Source organism: Falco cherrug, chromosome 8, assembly GCF_023634085.1.
Source record: "Falco cherrug isolate bFalChe1 chromosome 8, bFalChe1.pri, whole genome shotgun sequence".
Classification (NCBI taxonomy): domain Eukaryota; kingdom Metazoa; phylum Chordata; class Aves; order Falconiformes; family Falconidae; genus Falco; species Falco cherrug.
Window position 1 is genome coordinate 25,559,893 of NC_073704.1, and position 16,091 is coordinate 25,575,983.

The window sequence follows — 16,091 nt, forward strand, 5'->3', positions numbered from 1 at the left end:
GGCAGGAGCAGCCAGGGAGGAGGCTGTCTGCAAGGAGTGATGTGCATGGCTGCAGCCCCAGCAGTGCAACTGGCAAGGGTGTGGGAAGGGTGTCCCTCCACTGAGGGCCCACCAGGACACTTACCAGAGGTAGGCGATGACCCCCACGGGCCTGAGTAGAGAAGAACAGAGTTACTGCACAGCACAGAGTTACTGGGGCTCCCAGACCCTCCCAATGTAGCAAGGAGCCCACCATCCACCCTAGGGCTGCCCTTACCAGATGTCAGTGACGCTGGAGACAGGGCTCTGGTTGACGATCTCAGGGCCCACAAACTCAGGGGTGCCGTACTTGCAGTACTGCGGCTCTTCAGGCGTCAGCTCCTGCGCATTGCCAAAGTCGCAGATCCGGACCTGCTCACTGGTTGAATCCGCCATCAGGAGGTTTTCTGGCTACAGGACAGTGCAGGGCAGAGGGGAGCTTGGCAGGGGGCAGGGGTTCCCCCCAGGGAAGGGATGTCCCCCATCAGCAGGACCAAGTGCCCTGCAGTGTGGCCGAAGCCCGTCCCTGTGGGCATGGGGCGGGAGGGGGACAGGGAGCCCCACACTCACTTTGATGTCCAGATGTAGGACCCTGTGCTGGTGTAGGTAGCAGATCCCCTCCAGGACTTGCCGCATGTAGGACCGGACCTGCAAGAGATGGAGTGGAGGGGGTGGGTGCCCTGAGCTTGGGTCAGCCCCACCCTGGCCCTGTGCAAAGAAGGGTGTGGGCTGTGGCCCCCTTTGTAGCCCAATAGAGCACTGCATGTCCCTGGGCTGGGACAGACCCTGGGGTCCTCCGGCTCCCTCCTTCCCCCCCTGCCCCCCAGGTTCACCCACCTCAGACTCGCACACCGAGGGCTTCCTTGCCATCCTGTCCAGCAGCTCTTCCTTGGCACAGCTGGGCCCCAGTCAAGAAGCACAGAAGCTCCATGCCCCACTGTGCCCTGCACCCCTCCTGGGCACCCAGCTCCTCCACACGCACTCTGCCCACCCATGCCCCCCAAAAGCCTCCCCTCATCCCCCACACCACATGCTCCCGGAGCAATGTGCAGAGGATACAGCTCCATGACCATGATGATGGCATTCTTCTTCTCGAAGGCGTCATGGAAGAAGACGATGCGCTCGTGGTCCAGCTGTGAGAGAATGTGCAGCTCCCGCTGTGCTGACTGCTTGGCCTTGGTCCTCCCAGGGACAAACTTGGCGGCAAAGTCCAGTCGGCTGCTCTTCTCCGTCACCCTCCGCAGGTAGGAGAAAGCCCCCCTGCAATGTGGCAATGGGGGCAAGGGGGGGATAAGAAGGTGGGCAAGCAGGGGACCTCCCCTTTCCTGGCACAGGCACCTGTTCTGCAAGGAGCAGCCCGCAGTCCTGGCAGCTCTCCAGGACCATCCATGGAGACACCCCAGCACTGGCTTTGCTCTGGCTGCCCCAGCTCACCACCCTGAGCTGGCACCAGAGCATCCATTGACAGCTGAGAGCAGCCCCAGCACATCAGGATCTGGCGTACTATGGAGCTCAGTCCCCTGGGTCAGAGCCCCAGGGTGAAGCCTGGCTCCAGCACCCCTGTCCCTGTGGTGCCCAAGGTGCCCTGCTGCCCACCATGCTGGCAGCCCTGTACCTCCCAATCTCCTCATGCACGTCATAGTAGTCAGTCAGGCGTCGTGCTTTGTGCAGTGCCTCCTCCTCCATGGCAGCATCGGCAGCGGGCCGGGCTGAGGGAAGGAAAGGCGCTGGCGGGGAGCAAGCCAGGCATCCAGGCTCTGCCCCCCAGGGCTGGGCGGTCAGCCAGCCATACCTGCCTGCACCACCAGCTCTGCCTTGCAGGAGACCTCCCCAGCCAGGTTCTTGGCCGTGCAGGTGTAGACGCCGCTGTCAGGCTCGGCGGCACCCAGCACCACCAGAGAGCACTCGTTGTCCTCATACACAAAGCTCAGGTGGCTGCTCTCCTCCAGCAGCTCCCCATCCTGGGGGTGGCAGGAGCATCAGTGGTGTCCCATCCCATCCCAACAAGCTCCCACCACCCCTTCCCCATGGATGGGGCATGGTGCACAAGCAGCGTCACGGGGGGTGAACACAACCCTAAAGCCCAAATGGAGCAACCCAGGTGGGGCAGTGGAGGGTGTGGGTTTGAGGAGGCTGTGGGTCAGGAACGGGCAGGGGTTTGGGAGGTTCCAGCCCACCTTGTACCACATGATGTCCGGCAGTGGTTTCCCCTCCACTACCACAGCAAAGCGTGGTGTCTCTCCTTCTTGAGTGTCTATGTCCTCCATGATGGACTCAAAACGTGGTGCCTCTGCCAAGAGACAGGACATTGGGCACCATGGGGCAGTGCCACCCCCTGCCTGACACGGGTTGTATGGTTGTGTGGCACTACGGGGAAACGCCAGCCCATGATATAGGGGCCTGGAACACCACGGGATGGTGCCAGCCCACAAGGCACTGGGACACTACAGGGCAGGCCACCAATGGCATATGCCTCAGCACCATGGGGCAGTTCCCCATTGGTGTGGGGCACCGCAGGGCAGTGCCACTCATGGCATGTGGGCATGCAGCACTGTGGTACTGCATCTCTCATTACATATGGATGTGGGGTACCGTAGGGCAGTGCCACCCATGACACCTCTGTGGGCCATTATGGAGGTGTCCCCTATGACTGTTGGCTATAGGGCACCAGGGTGCAGTACCACCACATTGTACCGGCTATGGGATACCCTGCAGCTGTGCCACCCATGGCACATGGCTGAGGGACACCATGGGGCACTGCCAACCCATGCACATGGTCATGGAGCACACAGGACGCTTCTACCCAAGTCAAATATGGGTACAGGATACCAGCCAGCAGTATCAATGCATTTCATGGGTTTTCAGCCCCACAGGCCATTGCGGCCCTATAGAGCAGCACCCTTATGGCATATAAGTACGGAGCACTGAGGAGCAGTGCTGTGCTGTGGGACAGTGCCCCCACACCACATGGACATGGGATTCCACGGAGCAGTGCCACCCTGCAGGGCAATGCCCTCCCCCATGGCACACAGACCAGAGCATGTAGGGCAATGCCACCCCCGGCAGAGGGGCACAGCACCCCGGTGCGGGGACACCTACCTGCGAGGCGGAGGCGGAGGGTGCAGCGGGCAGTGCCATGGCGGTTGCTCACCTCGCAGGTCAGTGGCCCTGCAGCCCCCCGGCCCACACGCAGCAGCCTCAGGCAGTGCTGGTCGTCATCGGGCATCATCACCTCACACATGCTCTCTGGCTCCCCCAGCACCTGCCCACCCCTGCGGACACACCAGCTGCCACATCACAGGCAGCCCCAGATGCAGTGCTCTTGATAGATCCCACCCCACAGCCCCATGGCCACCTCCTGACCCACAGGCAGCCCTAGCTCCCACCCTGCAGCCCCCACAAACGGCTCACAGCCCACTGCTAGCTCTGCCTGCTGAATGGCGCTTGACCCTCGGCATCCCACAGACAGCACCCCCCAGCCCTGCCCACCCCCCACACACACACCCCCGCAGCTCGGCACAGCTGTGGACATCACCCTTAGGTGCACACCCAGCCCAGACCCTAGGGAAGACCTCCCACCCACTGTGGACTACATGGGGAGCTGGTGCAGGAGCCCCTCTTTGTGCATCCCGTGGGGTGATGCTGGGCATGGGGCAGGCAACAGGCACAGCGCCATGTCCTACCTCTTCCAGGTGACGGTGGCCTCCACATGGTTGATGGTGATGGTGATGGAGGCTGGCTGGCCTTCCACCACATACACCACATCTGGCTTGTCCAGGATGACTGGGGCCTCCTCCAGGTAGGGACCTGCCACACGCATTGTCACCATCACCTCTGGACCCCACATCACCCAGCCCTGGGCAGCTCACCACCCTACCAGGGACAGAGACCCTTCCACCCCAGCCACCCGATCCCTCCCCACCACTCCTCTCACCCCGGTCCAGGAGCTGCACAGGCCCCACAGGTGGGGAAGGCTTGCTGTTAGTCTTGGGGGTGGCAGTGATGACACGGAAGAGATACTGGGCACCCTTGGTCAGCCCATGCACTATGTAGGTGTTGTCACGCACACCAGCCACCAGCACCAGCCACTGTGTTGTGCCCAGCACTTGCATTTGCACCACGTAGGTTACCGAGTTGGGGTCTGCAAGGGGAGAGGGTCAGTGCAGAGCTGCTGGCATTGGGCTAGCCTGTACACCCCATCACGGCGATGCCCACTCCCTGCCCAGCCCCTCCCCATCTCTGGCCACCTCACCTATGGCAGTGTCCAGCCACTTGGGCTTGTTCCAGGTCAGTGTGATGGCTCTGCCGGTCACTGAGGCCACGGTGGGGGGCCCATCCGGAGGGGTTGGCACCACGTCTGCATGGGGAGGCAGGCAAAGATGTGAGCATGGGCACTGCCACAGCTCCTCAGGGCATCTGCCTCATTCCCTGGGAGACACAGGCTGGAGGAGACGATGGGGCCAGCAACCCTCACTGGTTCCGCAGTGGGGGTCTGTCTGGCAGCCCCTGTGGGACTGGTGCTGCCAGCAAGTCTCATGTGCGACCTGGGAGTCTAGGGATGGGTCCTGACCTTGCACAGTGAGGACTGCACAGCTGACCCCACTTTTAGGTTGGATTAGAGACCTCTCGAGGTCCCCTCCAATCTGAACTGCCCTGTGATCCTATCACCCTAGGACCTTGCTGTAGTGCCACTGACCCGCAGGGCACAGCCTGAGAGTGTGGCAGCAAGTGGCTGCGCATCCCTGATGGTGCCCACTGCTGCTTACCAGTGACATAGAGGTGTGCGTAGCATGTGGCTTTCCCCACTTTGTTGGCGATGACGCTTTTATAGACGCCAGCATGTGCATGGCTGACAGATGTGAACACCAGGCGATGGACATCCTTGTCTGGGGGGGAACAGGGGGACACAGGTAAGACCCCACCAGCCAAGCGGTGCAGAGCTCCCTCCCTGCCTCACGGGGCGTGAAGGTCTGGGGGGTGATGCCTCTTCCCAGGGTGTCCCTCCTTCCTCTGCCCCAGTGGAGGGACCTCAAGGGGGAGGGGAGGGTGGCAGGGAGCCCTACACTGCATCATCTTGCGGTCATCAGTGCTGTCAATGCGGGAACCGTTGTGGAACCAGGTGATGGAGGGGTAGGGCAGCCCGGCCACCTGGCACTCCAGCACGGCCTCCTTCGACTCCACCACATCCAGGTTGTGCAGTGGCTTCAGGAAATCAGGCATGGTGAAGCACTCTGCCTCTGTCTCTGCCTGCTCTGGCTCCTCCGGGATGGATGGCATCTTCTCCAGCTTGGAGCTGCAAGAGCCCACACACACTTACAGTGGGAGCACAGTGACCCCAGCCCAGCCCAAGCACGAATCTGTTGTCCCCCAAATACCAGTGGGGAGCAAGAAGGGGGGATGCAGATCCTGGGCACCCCTAACTCTTACATCTGGGAGGCGGCAGATGGCCGTGGCTCCTCCACATAGAGGTCGGCAGAGCACTCCACATGTCCATGGGTGTTCCTGGCAGTCACCATGTACCGCCCTTCGTCCTCGCTGCTCACATGCACAATGACCAGTGAGTGCAGCCCTCCATCCTGCTGAATCCGCACATTCTCCCCCTCCTGCACTGGCTGGCCTGCATGGAAACACACTCTAGGATCAGCATCAGCACCCCTCCCAGCCCCAGCCAGACACCAGCCGTTGACTGTAACCCCCAAGGAGATCCGGAGTGGTCTCCCTGCAGTGCCCTGGGCAAGCTCTCTGGGCTTGGGAGTTACCAAAATGGGTCCAGGTGACTGCTGGGGGGGGAGTCCCGCTGATCATGCAGTCAAAACGCGCCGTCCGCCCTTCCACTACGTCCATGTCCTCCAGCTTGCGGGTAAAGAGCGGCTGCACAGAGGGCTGCACGGTCAGCCGGGCACTGCAGGTCAGTTCATCTGCAAGGAGAGCGGGCAGGGGTAAGCCCCACATAACATGTGCATGAGCAGGGCAAGAGACAGCCTGTGGCCCCTCCAGCTGCAGCCCCAGCAGCTGACATATCTGTAGCTGAGCTACCCCACACCCAGTGGGGGCTGAGCTCGGGTGGCCTGTGTGCTGGGCTCTGTCCCTGCACGGGGCAAGCGGGGTACAAGTGTGTGCAGGGTCCCTGTGCCCAGGGCTGGGTCCCTGCCGGCAGTGGGGTGCCTCTTCCCTCCCCTCACAGCAGTACAGATGCCAGCAACAAGGTGGGGTGGGAGAATGCCCCGTCCTTCCCATAGGGCAGGGGTCACAGCTGGCCTAGCCCCCTGGGGACACGGCAGTGACACTGAAGCAGGCAGCACCAGTGCATGCAGCACCAAAGCACAGTATGGGGATGGGCACAGGCTGGATGCTCCAGATGAGGGGGGTTGCAGCAGGGACCGCTTAGCAATGATGGTGTCGCTGCCCACCCTGGGCAGGGATTGACACCATGCTCAGGCACAGCCTGACCTCCCTGCACCCAAAACTGCCGCTGCCCTCAAATCCCTGCAGGCATACAGCCTCCTCTATGGAGGGATGCACAGGCACCAGCTTCAGGGTGCTGGGAATACCATTGACTGCTACACCCACCACAGCCTGGATTAGCGCCAAGGGGCTGCCCAGGCAGGCTGGGGAACGAAAGGGACCCTTGTCCCTACCCTGCTGTGGGGGACAAAGGCTGGGCAGCATGTGCAGGCACAGGGGTTGTCACAGCCATGGGACAGAGGCCGGCTCCTGCTGCTCTTCATCAGCTGCCATCAGTGATGGCCTGGTGGGAGAGCATGGGCAGCTGTGACCCCCTGCCACCTCCCAGCCCAGCAGAGACAGGTTGGTACTGCAGCCAGGTGCCCAGAGGCTCTGGAGCTGGGGGACAGGGACAGCTGGGCACCCCGGTGCGGCGCATCCAGCTGGTGCAGCCACAGTGCAAATGCATCTCTTCATGATTCTGGGAGCTGCATGCATACTGGCTGAGGTGCTCAGTGAGGTGGGACAGGGCTGCAAGGCTCAGGGTGCTGGAGCATGAGGGCTGATGCACGCCAGGTTTCCAGCTAGGGAAAGCTCCTCAGCTCCTGGGGCAGTAACCACTCCTTCCCTGCTCCTCTGTCCCCCACCTGCAGCACTCGGCTACATCCCAGGGGGACCAGAGCCCCAAACCCAGGGGCAGGGGAGGGGGCTGTCCATCCCAGGCACCACCCCAGGGTCAAGCCCTGAGCAAGACCCTCCCCTAGAGAGCTGTGTGACCGCTGCTTACCTTTGGCAGTGCTGAGCTTGCAGGTGTAGATCCCGCTGTCGTCCTCATGCACGGAGGTGAGCAGCAGCTTGCACTTGCGCCCGTCAAAATGCATCTTGCATTTGAGCAGGGCGGGCTGGAGCAGCCGGCCCCGGGACAGCCAGTCCACGTCCATGTCTGGCGGGCCAGCCACCAGGCACTCAAAGAGCACCAGCTCCCCCGCCCCGACCACCATGTCCTGCAGGGGAACCACGATGGCCAGGGACTGGCACTCGGGGCGAGCTGCCCGGGAAGGGGGAAGAGAGAGAAAGAAAGAGAGACGCGTCTCAGCAACTTAAAAGCAACCATGAGAGGCGGTGGGGATGGAGGGAGGGAACATGCAGGACAGGGGAGGCATGCAGGGAGGGGGCCCGGCGCAGTGGGCAGGGAGTGCAGCGGGGAAGGGCAGGAGGTGGGGGCAAGATGTGGAAAGCAGAGCTGAGCCGGGGAGAGGGCCAGGTGTGAGGGGAGGTGTCCGTGCCAGGAACACACCACACAGCGCTTTACCAAACAGATTTTATTAGAGCTACAAAAAAAAGGGTCACGGCCTCGCAGCCCGCCCCCCCCACCAAGCCCCCTCCCTGGGGAGAAGAGACCCGGAGCCAGGGGGTGTTCCAGACAGACCCCGAGCCCTGGGGCTGCAAGGGACGTCTTGTGGTGGCCAGGCTGGTGCCTGGGTGGCCGCCGCGAAGCCAAAGGGGCCGAAGCTCTCCCTCCCCCCTGCGGATGGGGCAGAGTGCTCCCCCACGGGGGTCCCCAGGGTCTCCTGTCCCCCACGCTCCAAGGTGGCCATTGCAGAGCTGCTGCCACACTGCAGCCCCTTCCCTACAGCCCCGGCCGGCACAGTGGCGACCGTGGGCTCAGCTCCCTGCTCCCCTTCCCTGGGCAGCAAGGAGAGGAGCAGCAGGACACACAGACAGGGACAAACGGACGGAGCAAGAGACAAGACAGCATCATACAGCCGCCCTGGCTCAGCTGAGGGGGTGCCTGGTGCTCCCCCACTGCTCCCCTCGCCCCGCCTCGGTTACGCCTCCCCCAGCCATCCGGCGAGCCCCTGCCCGCAGTCGAGGGCCCGCGCGTCCCCGCGGTGCATCCAGGACGAGGCGGTGGATGGAGCAGAAGGTAATAACACAAGGTGAGGTCCACTGCCTAAGAGGTGTCCAACTAAGAGCCCCGCAGCCGCGGCTCTGAGAGATGCACCCCCTTATCGTACTCCCCCTGCGTACAGACAAAAACTGCAGTCAGCAAGCGGAAGGGTTAGTGCAGCAGCGACAGGGCCGGCACACACGCACGCACATGCCAGCACCAGCACAAGGGGTGTGAGTGCCCACCAAGGTGCAGAGCCACTCACTGAGCCCCCCAAGAGGGGCTGGGGCTTAGGCCGTCACCCCCGCAGCCCAACTCCTGCTGGCTGTGAGGTACAGGGCCGGCTCCCACTCCCACCCCAGTGCCACCACACTTTGCCAGAGGCTGGGAGCGGGGTCCCGGCAGGGTACAAGCAGTGCAGCCAAGGCCGGGGCAGGATGGGCGCAGCCCAGGGAGCTCAGGCAGCTGTCAGCGGGGAGGGCTGGGGGGAGCAGGGCACACACAGCAAAAGGCAAAAGGAGAGAGGCAACATCACTCATCCCCACAAGCTCCTTCCCTGATCTCAGGGGATGCCAGGCAGAGCCTGGCTATCAGTCCCCAGCCACCCCTTCCCATTTGCACACATATATTGGGGTCCTGGGAGGACCACAGCAGGGCTGGGGGGGGGACAGCAGGGGAAGGGGGCTGGACAACCCAGTCCCGTGCACACATAGGGCTATTGCTGGAAACAGACAGGGGTGGACCTCTCCAAGCTGCCCTGTGCCTGACATGCAGCTTGGAGGCTGCCTGGGGCAAGGAGGGAGGGAGCAGGGGCAGGGGGGACATGTCCCCTGCAGGGCCATCAAGGGCAAAAGCCCTGCCTGCACAGACAGGGGCAACACCCAGCCCCAGAAGTGGGTATGTGGGAGGACAGGGGATGTGGGGTGAAGCTGGGCTGCAGGGAGCAGCAGGCTCTGGGTCAGGCTGACAGGGGTCCTGGCAGAGCTGGGCAGTGGGATCCAGGGCCATGGGGCTGCACATCTGGATGGGGCAGCAGGGCAGCCTGCCTTCTGCTGCAGGGCCAGCCTCTGCAGACAGCCCCAGGCCACACAGCTCCAATTTTCTGCTGCCCTGCAACAAGGAAGGGCAGGCAGGCTCATCCCCTTCTTCCAGAGCATGGCCAAGGGGGAGTCTGCAGTGGCCCCTTCCCCACACAGCTCATGCAGGGCACTGGAGCCAGCTGGCCCCTCGGGGTCAGGGGGGACGTGCTTGGGGAGCTTTACCTCTGACCTCCAGCTTGGCCTCGCACTGCTTGGTGCCGTACTCGTTGACAGCCTTGCAGGTGTAGAAGCCGGTGTCAGTGTGCTCTGCTGCCAGGATGTGCAGTGTGAAGAGCCCCCGCACGCCCTCTGCCTCCTCCACGTGGTGCCGGCGGCCGTACTTCACCGGCTGCCGGTTCCTCAACCTGCTCGGGACACGGGCAGAACAGCACAGTCATGCCTGGCCCTGCACATCCAACCTGGCTGTCCCCAGAAAACCCCTCTCCTCCACCCCCAACCCTGCTCAGGACCAGGGCTCCAAGCTGGCCATCCCCAAATGGGGAGGTCACCGTGCCTGTCCCCTCCTTCCCTGCCCAGCTACAACCCCTGCGAGCACCGGGACTCACCAATAAATGATGGGCTTGGGCTCCCCACGGACACGGACGCTCATGCTGACATCCTGCCCCTCCAGCACCGACTGGTCTGACAAGGACACCTGTGGAAGCAGGGGTCAGAGAGCAGCGAGCACCCACCTGCACTTAGCATCATGCATCCCCACTCACTGCACCCAGGGCTATGTGTTCCCCAACACAACAGCAGCCCTGGAGTACCAGGGGAGCTGGTGGGGTGGAGGCTACCCAGGTGCCAGGACCACTCCAGATCAGGGGGCAGAAAGGCCTGACTGCTTTCCCTCTGCCAGGTCCCAGGGGAGCTGTTAGCTCACCTCAAAGGTGGGTGCAGCCTTGAAGGTGCTCTCCGGGGAGCCACGGGCAGCCCCATGCTCGGCTCTAGGCTGGAGCTTCATGGCCGGCCGGTGCTGGGGCGTGCCAGACTCTGGGAACTCTTCCAGGGGGCTCAGGTACTCCTCGTCCGAGGTGATGGGGCTGGCCTGGCCCAGGGGGGGTGCCAGGTTCCCATGCCGCTCCACGGCGGGGGCTGGCACGGGAGAGGCCGGGTAAGCAGCTGGCAGCTGCCAGCGCCGGGCGCGCGGGTCCGAGCACCCCTCCCCACCGCCCCGCACCCCGGGATGCCCGGGGACACCCAGCCCGCGGCACACCCCAGCCCGGCAGCAGCCGGCAGCGAAGGGGTGCGGGGCCGCGCAGGGGGAGGGAGCAGCGCTCCGCTGGACGATAAGGGGACGCGATATCCCGCAAGGCGACAGCAGGGCTCAAGTGGCTCTTACGCAGCAGCCCGCGCTCCCATCCTTAAGCCGCCCGGATTCCCGGGATGGCTGTCGCTGCCGCGAGCCGGCGAGGACTGAAGGTGACATTGGCAGCTGCGCTCCCCCGCCAGCCCGGCCGGCCGCCTGCCCGCTCCCCGGGGGACCGAGCCCGCCCGCACCGGGAGCCCGCCCGGGGCCGGGACGGGGGACCCGCGGGGTGCGGGCTGCGCGCGGGGCCGGGGCGGGGGGTGCCAGTGCGGAGCAGCGCGCGGCGCGGGGTGCTGGCCCGGCCCGGCCGCCGTGCAGGGGGTGCTGCCCCCCCAGCCCTCTCCCCCCGGCCCGCCCCGCTCCCCTTGCTGGAGGCCCTGCCCGGCGCTGGGCGAGCGCCGTGCCCCCCCGCGGCCCCGCGGGCAGCCCCAGGGCGGGGAGCTGGGAGGGGGGGCCCGACCCCCGGCTCCCCCCGCCCGCCCTCCCGCCGCCCCCCGCACTCACCCGGGGACGCGGCCCCGGCAGCCCCCGCCCCGAGCCGAGCCGTGCCGCGCCGTGCCGGGCCGCACCGCCGAGCCGCCGCCGCCGCCGGGCCCGGTGCGGTGGTGCCGGGCGCGCCTCCAGCCCGCAGCGCCGCCGGCCCGCTGAGCCCTCCCCGCCCCAGCGCCGCCCGGCCCCCGGGGCTGGGCCAGCAGCGCGGGGGAGGGCCCGCCGCCGGGCCGGGGGCTGCCGGGCCCCTTCCCGGCCCCTTCCCGGCCCCCCGCCGCCTGGCCCCCGGCTGGCTCTGCCCCGCCGCTGCTGTCCCTGGGCGCCCGGCCCCGCCGCACCACGGAGCGGGTACATTTTTGGGGGCTTCCAGCCCCCAGGGCAGCTCTGAGCCTCCGCACCCTCCCCAGGGATGAGGAGAGCCCCGGGACTGCGGCGGGCTGGGCATCCCCGCGGCCTGCAGCTTGGTGGGCAGGCAGGGCGTCCCGCTGATATCCACAGCTAATAGCTTGTGGGGCAGGGGTACCCCTATGGCTAGCGGGTTGGAGGGCAGGGGTATCCCTGCAGTTCGCAGGTTGGAGGGCAGGCAGGGGCATCCCCATGGTTTGCAGTCTGGAGGCAGGGGTACCCCCGCAGTTCGAGGGTTGGAGGGCAGACTGGGGTATCCCCATGGCTAGCGGGGCACGGGGCAGGTGTGGGGGCCGCCAGACACTGGGCTGCTTGCTGGGTGCTGGGGGATGCTCACAGCCTGACCCCCTGCTCCCGGCAGGATCCCTCCGCGCGTTCTGGGAGCACGTCAGCTGCTTTGGTTCAGACAGAGCCTTGTAGGGTAAGGAAGCCGGTTTCTTCCCAGTGACAGCAGCGGCCGAGCTGGCAGGCAGCCTGCCGCGGCGCCAGCCCTCCCACCGCCGGCCACCCTCCCGCCGCCGGCCGCCAGCACTCACCAGGCCGCACGCTGAGGATGGCACTGCAGCAGGTCGCCCCCACCTCGTTGGTCGCGGTGACAGTGTAGAGGCCAGCGTCGGCTACCCGGGCACTCCTGACCAGCAGAGTATGACGCTCACCCTCCGCCTTGATGGGCCGCGTCGTGCTGCTCCGCAGTGGGACCCCGTCCTTCCTCCAGGACACTGCGGCAGAGGCGAGGGTCACTCGTGGGCAGGAGAGCCCAAGCTCCGCCGGGGGGAGTGCAGGGCGAGGTGAGGCCAGGTGCTGCCCTGCCTGGCCTGGGGACCCCTTTGCCATGGGGAGCTGCCCCAGGTTCCCCCGGCCCCGATGGAGGGAGTGGGGCTGGCCCCTGTCTGATTCCAGGCATCCTCCTGCCCTCCAGCGGAGGCTGGAGGAGGGAATCAAAGCTGCTTCGCTTCTGCTGGGCTGTGTCGGCGGGTACCAGCTCTGGCTGCCCAGCTGCCCATGCCCACATCCTGGCTACAGCACACCCAAAGCCCATCAGCCCTGAGCCAGGAATCGGGGCTCTGCCTCCAGGAAACTACCTGAACTGTCCCAACAGCAACCCAGGGCATCACCTGTCCCTGCCTGCACAGTGCTCAGCCGCCCTTCTGCTGTCCCTACAGCCCAGCGCCGGGGAACAGTAGGCACGCTGCCTACAAGTTGCCCTCACACCCTGCCCTGGCAGGCAGTGTCCAAGCACTTCAGTGCTGCCTGAGGGGGAGTCAGGGCAAAAGGGGTGCTCTCGGGGTGGGCACATCACCTCCCTGAGACACCCAGCTCGGGCTGCGTGTGCACTCCACACAGCTCAGGTGGCCCAGAGGGACAGCTCAGCTGGTGACACACAGATGCACACATAGCCCCTCTGCCACGCTCACACCCCCAAACCCCAGTCCTGCAGTCGCTCACCTTCAGGCTGAGGGTTGGCCGTGACGATGCACTTGAGCAGCACCTCTGCCCCCACGGCCACTGTCATGTCCTGGATGGGGATCTCAAAGATGGGGGCTTCCAGGGGGTCTTCACCCGCTGAGACGTAGGAATCGTCAGAAGACTCTGGACAGGGAAAGATGAGCCCCGTGGATGTCAGTGGGGTGGAGCAAGTGGGTCCTGTGCCACGCCAGGCTGCACACAGGCAGAGCAGGGGCTTCGCAACCCCCTGCCTGTCCCTGCCACCACAGGCCCCACACCCTCGCTGGGGCATTAGCAGGTCCCTGGGCCATGCAGTGGAGGAAAGGGCCATATCAGGGGCCACCACAGCATAGTGCCTGCAGTGGGACAAGACAGGGGACCGTGGGGCCGGGAGCATACAGCCTGCTGTACATCCCCATACAGCATAAGGGATGAGGTGGCAGCAGGGTGTGGAAGGAGGAGAGTAGTATACAGCCCACCACAGTCCCTGCTCCCAGCTCCTCCCAGCTCCCCTGGGGGATGCTGGCTGCTCTGACCCACCACACCAACATCAGCTTCCCAGCTCCCTCCCCTCCTGTGGCCCCAGCACATGGGTAAAGGTCCTGGGGCTGCGCCAGGAGCCTCAGGCACGTGGGCCTGGCACTGCTCCGGCCAGAGCAGAGCCTGGAAGGAGCTCCCAGCCCGGGTGCAGTCTGGTCTCACCCGGGCATGCTGGGATGGGCAGGGCACCTCTCCCTTGGCCAAGTCACCACAGCATCCCCCGGGGACACTTGGGCTGCACACCCTGCCTGGAGCACTGAGCAGGGTCCAGCAGGGACAAGCTGCAATGGGTGCCCAGTGCCCCTGGGGGCCAGCCCAGCCAAGGGCTGGGTGCCAGAGGTCAGCCCCCTGTGTCCTTCTGTGCCAGGCAGGAGGGACAGAGACATCAGCAAGCATTATATTCTCAAGGCCCAGTAAACTGGTACTCAGGTTGGTCCGTCTTACAGCACTGGTTGGTGCCAGCATCCCCAGGCTGCAGACCTGTGCCAGTCACCCCACCCCTGTGCTCTCTGGCACGGCCTGGACTCCCCACGCCTCCCAGGGGCAGGCTGGGGGTCCCCGATCCTGCTCAGGGGCTGGCCAGGCCAGCTCTGTGCCCAGAGGGCAGAAAGCCATGCCCCTACCTAGCTCCGGAGAGGTGGGCCTGGCTCGGCGCCCCTTCCCCTTGCTCCGCATGCTCCTGCCTTCTTGAGCCATCCGGCCACTCTCTTTCTTCTCCAACACTTTTGTCTGCCTTCTCTCCACCTCCCTGCCCACGCCGTGCTGCCCTGCCCAGCTCCTCTCCAGCCGAGCCTCCTGCTCCATCCCCGGCTTCGCCCAGGGCAGGAACCGCACCTCCGTGGGTGCCTCCGGCCTCCGGTACAGCCCATGGGGCACGGTCAGCCGGGTGGCCAAGGCTTCGCTCACTGCCCCGGGGGCACGGGCTCCACCAGCGGGACTCCCGTCTGGGCATGGGCTGCCTTCAGTGGGACCCGCCTGTGGAAGGGTCACCCATCCCTGCGGGGTGGCTTGTGCTAATGGCCACTGCTCCTTCTTCTTCACTTCCCCAGTGCCTTCTTGCTGCAGACCCTTCCTGGTGGTCACATCCTCCACCTCAGTGGGCTGGCTGGCTGCCGCCCCGCCCCGCACTGGGGCTTTCTTCCCACGCAGCCCCCCTGGCTCCAGCTCCCCATCAGGTCCTACCAGCGTCACGCTGGAAAGTGCCAGGTGCTGGATGACGTGCATGCTCTCCGCTGGTGGGAAGGTCTTCGGCGGCAGAGCCTTCCGCCCACCAGTGCCCTGTGAGGAGGGGGTGCGGGGAGCATGGTGGGCAGCGGGCTCCGCAGCTGCTGGGGGCAAGGGTGCTGGGGGAAGCCCAGCTTTGCACAGCTCCTGGGAGCGCCGCAGCTGCTGCTTGGAGACCGTCCGCTTGATGCGAGTCAGCTCCTCTGCAAACTTGTGCTCAATGGCATAGACACGGCTGGCAAACTTGCCCCGCTCGTCAAAGGATGCGGCTTTCTGCCGGAAGGCCAAACGCCTGCTTGCCGCCGTGCTGCCAGGCTCCCAGTGGCCTCCTTCCCGAACATCCTCCCGCGAGCCACCCAGCATGCTAGTACGGCGTGAGCCAGAGCCGGGCTGGTCGAAGGAGCGTGTCTTGCGCAAGGGCAGGCAGGGGTGTGTGGGGAAGGGGCTGTCCCCCTGCTCCAGGCTCCTCCGCCGGTCCTCGAAGTACTGCAGCCTCTCAAAGATCTTCGAGCCAGCACGCACCAGCTTGGGGGATGCCCGGACCGAGACACGCCCGGAGGCATCGCTCATGGGTGTCTGGGGACGGGACTCTTGCGTGCTGCCTTGTGAGTACCCCGAGGACTTGGGCTTCTTGATCTTCTCCTCATACTCCTCAGGGACAGTGTCCTGGTACTCGGCCGGCACCGCGGACTTCTTGCGAGGGGTCACGGGTGTGAAGGAGGGGACGCCAGGGCTACGGGCAGCAGGCTGGGACACAGCTCCAGTGGGCAGCAGCAGGCATGGGCCAGCGCGGGGAGATGGTGAGCGGAGGATGGGTGGCTTGGTGGTCAGTGGCAGGGCAGCAGGGGACCTTGGAGGCTCAGCACCAGGCTTTGGAGACACAGGGCCGCTGTGGGAGTCATCTCTCCGGTAGCCTCCCTGGGGCATGCTGCTGCAAGGGGAGAGAAAGAGGAGCATGGTTCAGAGCCCACCCTCACCGCCCATCTGCATCCCAGCTCCCAGCCTGCACCATGGCACCCAACGGGGCATGGTAAGGGAGGCAGGTGCCCAGGGCAGCCCCAGGACTGGGGAGCCTCGAGGGGCCTCAGTGAGGGCATCTGGCCACTCTGACACCACCAGGAGCTGGCTGGGTTGGGTGAGAGTCCTAGGCTGCTGTGACACAGTGGTGTCCTCTCGCCTGCGGGTACCCGTGCGGAACAGCAGGGTGATGCTGGGATACCCAGTGAGTGTGTCCCCTCCCTAGGGC

General features: G+C 65.3%; 1 protein-coding gene across 1 annotated transcript in view; it reads right to left on the reverse strand.

The window, feature by feature from the left end:
• Positions 1–16,091, reverse strand: part of SPEG (striated muscle enriched protein kinase) — a 38,045-nt gene that overhangs the window by 7,294 nt on the left and 14,660 nt on the right. The window contains 23 exon segments of the mRNA XM_055718390.1: positions 125–151; positions 257–429; positions 589–666; positions 856–916; positions 1,078–1,278; positions 1,634–1,727; positions 1,811–1,979; positions 2,196–2,308; positions 3,118–3,290; positions 3,702–3,825; positions 3,953–4,159; positions 4,271–4,375; positions 4,785–4,904; positions 5,082–5,311; positions 5,446–5,635; positions 5,778–5,936; positions 7,250–7,510; positions 9,616–9,797; positions 9,999–10,087; positions 10,316–10,527; positions 12,172–12,354; positions 13,082–13,225; positions 14,245–15,776. Of these exon segments, the coding sequence (XP_055574365.1) occupies positions 125–151; positions 257–429; positions 589–666; positions 856–916; positions 1,078–1,278; positions 1,634–1,727; positions 1,811–1,979; positions 2,196–2,308; positions 3,118–3,290; positions 3,702–3,825; positions 3,953–4,159; positions 4,271–4,375; positions 4,785–4,904; positions 5,082–5,311; positions 5,446–5,635; positions 5,778–5,936; positions 7,250–7,510; positions 9,616–9,797; positions 9,999–10,087; positions 10,316–10,527; positions 12,172–12,354; positions 13,082–13,225; positions 14,245–15,776 (4,827 nt within the window).